This window comes from Brassica oleracea, chromosome C9 (assembly GCF_000695525.1).
Source record: "Brassica oleracea var. oleracea cultivar TO1000 chromosome C9, BOL, whole genome shotgun sequence".
Lineage (NCBI taxonomy): Eukaryota > Viridiplantae > Streptophyta > Magnoliopsida > Brassicales > Brassicaceae > Brassica > Brassica oleracea.
The window spans coordinates 34,777,418-34,785,032 of record NC_027756.1 but is presented as its reverse complement, the minus strand read 5'-3'; the positions used below and the strand labels follow the sequence as shown (position 1 = coordinate 34,785,032).

General features: G+C 34.7%; 1 protein-coding gene across 1 annotated transcript; it reads left to right on the top strand.

The window, feature by feature from the left end:
* The first annotated feature begins 4,850 nt into the window (after positions 1-4,850).
* Positions 4,851-6,395, top strand: LOC106314868. The gene is made up of 2 exons (XM_013752677.1): positions 4,851-5,979; positions 6,217-6,395. Exons 1-2 carry the CDS (start codon positions 4,851-4,853, stop codon positions 6,393-6,395), a joined length of 1,308 nt encoding a protein of 435 aa, XP_013608131.1.
* Positions 6,396-7,615: the final 1,220 nt, after the last annotated feature.

The window sequence follows — 7,615 nt, the reverse complement described above, 5'->3', positions numbered from 1 at the left end:
GGTAATTTACATGTAAATTTACGTCGATTTTACGAGGAAAGAGAAAATTCGTTGTAAAGTCCTTGTAACTTTACAAGGCTTTTACGACGAAACATGTTACCATTAATTTTTGTGAAAACGTGTTTTAAGCATGCTTTACCAAACTGATACCCTCGGTTTAGAGATTTTGGAATAACTTGATTAGCTGCTATCAAAGTTACACCTCGTGAACGAATAGTTGCTAGAAAAGAATCACCTTTGCAAGAAGAAGTGTGTATCACTGAAGTGGAAGTATCTGAACAACAAACTGATGACATCCTTCTAATTGATGTGGATAACCGTCAATATGAAGATCTTTTCGACGATATGACGGATGAAGAAGGTGAAGAAGAGTTCGATGCAAGCGATGATGATCATTGTACTGATATTGATGAAAACTCGAATGATTCAGAATGATGTAATATATGTTTTAAATATTTTTTACAAAATATATAAATCAGTTTAAGACTTAATACAAATGTATATTGTTTGGTTATAATAATTATTTGTTGGCTTTTAAGGATTTAATTGGAGTTTAGGGTTTAAGAGAAAATATGATAAATGGGAGAATGGGGGAATTGGGTAAAAGGGATATGATGTTATAGGTAAGAGACTTTGGGGTTTAGGGATTTGATTTTCAGGGATTCAGATATAGTCGTAGTAAATTCATAGTAATGGAAAATACGGGCCTGGTATATTCCTTGTAATACACGTGTCCTTGTAAATTCGTTGTAATCATTTCCCTGTAAATTCGTTGTAAAGATTTCCTTGTAAATTCGTTGTAATGCTTCCTTGCAAATTCGTTGTAACTCTAAGAACGCGGGTCTGGTAGATTCGTCGTAAACATGTGTCCATGTAAATTCGTTGTAATGCTTTCTTTGTAAATTCGTTGTAAAGCTTTCCTTGTGAATTCGTTGTAACTTTACAAGGATTTTTTGACGAAATATGTTACCATTATATTTGGTGAAAACGTGTTTAAGCTGTTTTACCAAACTGATTTTGTTGTAAGCATTCTCAAGCCAAGCAAGTTAACTTCATTTCATACATTCGGTTTAGAGATTACGGAATAATTTGATTATTTGCTATCAAGTGGTTGTTTGATTATAGTACTTATAACTTGCGTTTTAAGGATTCAATTGGAGTTTAGGGTTTAAGAAAAAATATGATAAAGGGGATGATGTGGTAAAAGGGTATGGTGTAAATAGATAAGTGATTTTGGGGTTTAGGGATTTGATTTTCGGGGTTTCAGATATAGTCCTAGTAAATTCGTCGTAATAGAAAACACACGGGCCTGGTAGATTCCTCGTAATACATGTGTCCTTGTAAATTCGTTGTAATCCTTTCCTTGTAATCTCATTGTAAAGTTTTCCTTGTAAAGTCGTCGTAAAGTTTTCCTTGTAAGTTCGTCGTAAATATTCCTTGTAAATTCGTTGTAATTCTATAAATGCGGACCTGGTAGATTCCTCGTAACACTAAAAACGCGGGCCTGGTAGATTCTTCGTAAAATTACGACGACTTTACGAGGAGTGTTGTTTTCCTATATAAACTCGAAACACATTCCTCCTTCATTCATCTCAAACCACTCCTCTCCTTCTCTCAAAGGTATGTTGTTTTTAATATTAATTTAGGTTTAGGTGGTTAGTTTAGGTGGTTAGTTTAGGTAATTAGTTTAGGTGATTAGTTTAGGCAATTAGATTAGGTGGTTAGTTTAGGTGGTAATTTTAGTTGATGGTATGAATAAGCTTCATCAATGAAGCCACAAGGACGACTTCATCCTACTCTTCGAGACGGAACCCATAGATGAAGTACGAGACTCTCCAGGAAGAAACACCTCCAACAACTACTTCGACGGCGTCCTCCCTTAGCTTTTTATTTTTCATTTTTTTTTGTTTTCTATTATTAATTTGAATATTATTTTATAACATTTATATATTTTTTAAAAAAAATATTTCAATTTTCAATATTTTATTTTATAAATTATGTATTTTGATTTTGAATATTTCATAATAATATAATAATATGACAATGAGATGTAAATTTCGTACAATGTTTACAAGGAGTTTACAAGGAAGTACTTGTAAAATCCTCGTAATCTTTACGAGAAATTTACTAGAAAATACTTGTAAATTCCTCGTAAATATTACAAGGACTTTACATTAAAAGATTTGTAAATTCGTCGTAAATTGAACAAGCACTTAAAGACGATTTTACAAGAAAACTATACGAGTCTTTTACGATGAAGCGTAACTACGAAACTACAACGAAATACTCTCTTTCGCTTTTACAACGAATTTATTTCGTCGTAAATGTTACATGGAAGTTACGACGAATCTTGCATTACGACGGGCGTTTTACAACGAAACGCTATTCTTTGTTAATTCGTTGTAACCCTTCTATTATAACGAATTAACAAGGAATATGACCCTTGTAATAAATATATTTTCTTGTAGTGGTTTAACTAGATAAATAAATATTTTACTCAACATAAAATCAAGTAATAAATGTTTAATATATACAAAATAAAAATCTAACCCTAAAAAAATACCATCTTTACTTGAACATATGTTACCAAAACCTAACCAATAGACAATCATGATTTAGAATTTATATCATCTATATCAATTTTATTAAATTTAAATTCAGATGATTTAGAATTCTTTATATTTACTTGATTTCAATTTATTTTCCATCAATTTTTTTGAATTTTTTTTTATAAATTAATTTTAAAATTATAGACATGAGTATTTTTTGAGAAATATTCTCTTAGAAGATTTTCTTTTGTAAACTCTCTTATAAGATTTTCCTGTCTTGAGAAAACTTCCCATGGTTATAACTATAAAAGTGTATACTGTTTTTTTTGTTTAGTCATAAATTATAGTTGTAATTTTAATATCTACTAGGTTCTTTTGCATATGATTTAATTTTTTTTTCTTTGACAACATATGATTTAATTTGAGTTATATATTTGCATTCAAAATTTAAATTTTAGGTTATGTTTGCAAGCATTTTGTGTATATTTTTATTATATAGAAGTAAAATAAATATTAATAAAGACATTAGACGTAATAATTTCAGTTCCTTAAATATTATTTTTAAATTAATTTAACGTGATGATTTCTTAAATAATATTAGAGAATGAAATAAAGCACGCACCATTCTCTTTTTTTTTTCCTGTAACAAGCACGAACCATTCATTTCTTATTAAAATTACCATTGTTATTTTCAATGTAGTTTCCTTTTTAAGACCACTTTAGTACCGACAAAAAAGGATGCGCCATTTGCTTTTGTGAATGTTCATTAATATTTTAAAGTAGTTGCCTTTTTTTTTTTTGGGAAAATTGTTTTTTTAAAGCAAAAAAAGATAACTATGTCCCTTTAGACTAATCTTATATACTTTATGTTCCATTAGCCTAATTATTTTCAAAAGGGAAATAATACCCTTAAAATTGTAATTTTTATATATAATAAATAATGGGTTCGATCAAGTGGGATCGATCGATCCGAAATTACAAGGTCGAACGGATCGATCGATCCTGATCATTATGCAAAAAAAAAAAAGCGGAGGATATACTGATCGACCTGGTCCATTTCACTCAATCGGCAAAGGTTGATTTCATACTGATCGACCGATCTCGAATTATAGACCGATCGATCTGTGGAAGCATAGATATGAATTATGGTAGAAATAATGTGAAATTTTTGTGAAATTTTTGTGAAAAATCAATGAAATATAGAAGACAACATGAGAAGAAGATTACCACTTTTTTTCGTTTTTTTTTAAATCGATTTTTTCAAAATATGAAAGTGAATATTCCCAAATATTTTGTTTCCATATTTTTAGGAACTGATTTCTTATCCGTACAATACAGCTAATATGTAGAAATCAGTTTCTACATGTTTTTAGAATTATAGTAATGTGTAATTTTGATTTCTATATGTTTTAGATTTACAGTAAATCTGTAGAAGTCGGTTTCTACGTGTTTTAGATTTATATTAATGTGTAGATTTTGATTTCTACAGATTTTAGATCGGTAGGTTAAACGCGGAATGTGTATTCTAAATATTTTTAGAATACTCTTATTTATGTAGATCACGTATTCTAAACATTGTAGATTCAATGAAAAAGTGGATTTCGTTTTCTGCTTCGTAGAATGTCATTTCTACTTTATTTAGAACAGAATCTGAAAATTATGATTTAAACATTTTTAGGACTGAAAAAAATACAACTAAGTCCGTATAGGTATTTTATCAATAGTTACTATTTTTCCAATTTTTTTTGTTTGTAAAACTATTTATTAAATTTATTTTCAAAAATATTAAAGGGTATTATAGGCAAAAATGACACAAAATAGATATTAGTCTAAAAGGACATATTTTTAATTTTTTTGCTTTAAAAAACAATTTTCCCTTTTTTTTGGTCAAAAAAGTAGTTGCCTTTTTAAGACCATCTTTTATACCAACAAAAAAAGGAAGAACCATTTATTGCTTTTGTGAGTTTTATTTTTCTATCTTTTCATCACACTGAATTCAGAGATATATGATCACTGAACAATAAAGATAATAGGTTGTTGTTTAAGATTTCGCAGATGCAAATATTTTAAAACAAAAGATATATTAGTTATACAATAAATAAATTTTGAATAATAATTAGAACTATTTAAATTTTATCTTAATTCTAAATTGTTTAAAAATCAATAATCTCAATATATTTTAGATCTTTTGTGACATTTCAATAACATTAATCTAAATAAGTTAAGAGAATGAGCGGCGAGACTAGGGTTTTGGCGAGAAACGAAACTAGTGCTTTGAATTCGGAGGATCAGGATGCAACCATGATGGATGTGGGGGAGAGATCGAGACCACCAGGAGACCCGCCCGATAGGGTGACCACATGGGCAGCGAAGGCGGCGGGTACGACGGCAGGAGGTATGCCGGTTCCAGAGGCTTTGATTGATGATGTGTTTGTGTCGAGAAGGCTCAGAGTAGATTTTCCGAATGGAGAAGATGGAGAACCATCGATCACGATTGAGAACGGGGTACTTGAAGCAATGAACAGAATGTGCAAGCAGTGTATGATTGTTAGGGTTTTGGGGAGGAATGTTCCGATCTCTGCCTTGAGTAGGAAGCTAAGGGAATTATGGAGTCCGAAGGGATCGATGTATGTGATGGACCTACCTCGACAGTTCTTCATGGTCCGTTTTGAGAAGGAGGATGAATATCTGGAGGCATTAACAGGAGGACCATGGAGGGCTTTCGGAAGTTACCTCATGGTGAGAGCCTGGTCACCGGAGTTCGATCCGCTAAGAGATGATATCGTTACAACACCGGTCTGGATCAGATTAACAAATATCCCAGTGAACTTTTATCACCGATCGATCTTTATTGGAATTGCTAAGGGGTTGGGCAGGCCGATCCGTGTGGATCAAACTACATTGAACTTCGAAAGGGCTCGTTTTGCGAGAATTTGTGTGGAGGTGAATCTAGCTAAACCTTTGAAAGGAACGGTGTTGATTAATGGTGAGAGATACTTCGTAGCGTATGAGGGACTATCGGAGATCTGTTCAAAGTGTGGTATCTATGGACACTTGGTACATGGTTGCCCAAAAACGATTGCGGAGCGAGTGGCAGCTTTACCAATACAGAAGGAGAGGTCAGTATCTGTTGAGCTAGCGTCCAAACAAGGACTACCAGAGCAGGAGGAGGGTTTTATTAAGGCAAGGGGATCGAGAAGAGGAGCTCCTCCGTTACTTCGGCCGGTGACTGCCATGACAAGGGAATCACATGAGGAGGTTGATAGAAATGGCCGAGGAACAAAACATATTAAGGAAACGGAGAATCTTGTGTTATCAAACAAGTACGGAAGTCTTGGTACGGATACGAACACGGGGGAACCGAGTGAGGAAGTGATCTCTGGTGAGGGAGATAAGGAGAATCAGGAGGTAAACATTCAGAATGCTAAGGGTAAGGGAACCTTACAAGAGAAGAAATCCTTAGTTTTTGGTAGCAATGGAAGTATTAATTTGAATGGAGGAAATAAAGAGAGAGGGAATGGAAATAAAAAAATAATGGAGGGAGTAAGAGGAAGGCCCAAAAAATCGACTAACAGGTCGGTTAGAAGATTGGTTTTTGGGCCGACTAAGGGAGAGACTAACCTGTCGACATCAGGAAAATGACTGAGAGTGGAGAATATGTATGCAGGGAGACCTGGTGGAGTTTTCAGAGATAGTGTGGAGGTCAAGGTTATGCCTAAGCTTCTTCAGCTGCGAGATGAGGGGTTAGAAAATCCGATGGAGATCATTAGAAGTGAGACAGAGAAGAAAATGGTGGAAGAACCGACGACAGTGCAGGTGGAGGAGGTAGTGGGATCCCTAGCATAACAGGGTGCCCCGGGAATTCAATCAGAGATTTTTATAATTATGATCATGAATTGTTTATTCTGGAATTGCTGGGGAGAAAATAAACCTAAATTCAGACGGTCTATTAGGTATATTTTGAAGAAATATTAAGCTGATTTTCTGGCATTGTTCGAAACTCATGCGAGTGGAGATAAAGCAATGAGGATTTGCCACAACCTGGGATTTGACAACTCTTTTCGTGTAGATGCTATTGGTCAAAGTGGTGGAATTTGGATTTTATGGAGAGATCAAGCGGGAGTGATTACGGTGTTGGAATCATCGGATCAGTTTGTGCATGCGAGGGTGATGATTGGGACTGAGATTATACATATTATTGCAGTCTATGCGGCTCCTACGGTTAGTCAAAGGAGTGGTCTCTGGGGACAGTTGAAGCGGGTGTTAGAGAATATTGATGAACCGGTTATAGTGGGTGGGGATTTCAACACCATTTTAAGATTGGATGAGCGATCTGCAGGGAATGGTAGACTTTCACCAGACTCTCTGGCGTTTGGGGATTGGATTAATGATTTAGCTCTGTTGGATATGGTATTCAGAGGAAATCCCTTTACTTGGAGGAGAGGTAAAGATACGCAGCACTTTGTGGCGAAGCGACTTGATAGAGTTTTGTGTAGTGCGCATGAGGCAGTGGTCACTCATCTTCCTTTTTTAGCTTCAGATCATGCACCAATGTATGTACCGACTGAGAATGGAGAATAGGGATGCAGGGAGACCTGGTGAAGTTTTCAGAGATAGTGTGGAGGTCAGGGTTATGCCTAAGCTTCTTCAGCTGCGAGATGAGGGGTTAGAAAATCCGATGGAGATCATTAGAAGTGAGACAGAGAAGAAAATGGTGGAAGAACCGACGACAGTGCAGGTGGAGGAGGTAGTGGGATCCCTAGCATAACAGGGTGCCCCGAGAATTCAATCGGAGATTTTTATAATTATGATGATGAATTGTTTATTCTGGAATTGCCGGGGAGCAAATAAACCTAATTTCAGACGGTCTATTAGGTATATTCTGAAGAAATATCAAACTGATTTTCTGGCATTGTTCGAAACTCATGCGAGTGGAGATAAAGCAATGAAGATTTGCCACAACCTGGGGTTTGACAACTCTTTTCGTGTAGATGCTATTGGTCAAAGTGGTGGAATTTGGATTTTATGGAGAGATCAAGCGGGAGTGATTACGGTGTTGGAATCAT

What these genes read in the sequence shown, in the direction of transcription:
- LOC106314868 (XM_013752677.1), top strand. Translation starts at nt 4,851, where the DNA reads ATGATGGATGTGGGGGAGAGATCGAGACCACCAGGAGACCCGCCCGAT. An exon ending in AAACATTCAGAATGCTAAGG is followed by an intron (nt 5,980 to 6,216) that starts GTAAGGGAACCT and finishes ATATGTATGCAG; the next exon opens with GGAGACCTGGTGGAGTTTTC.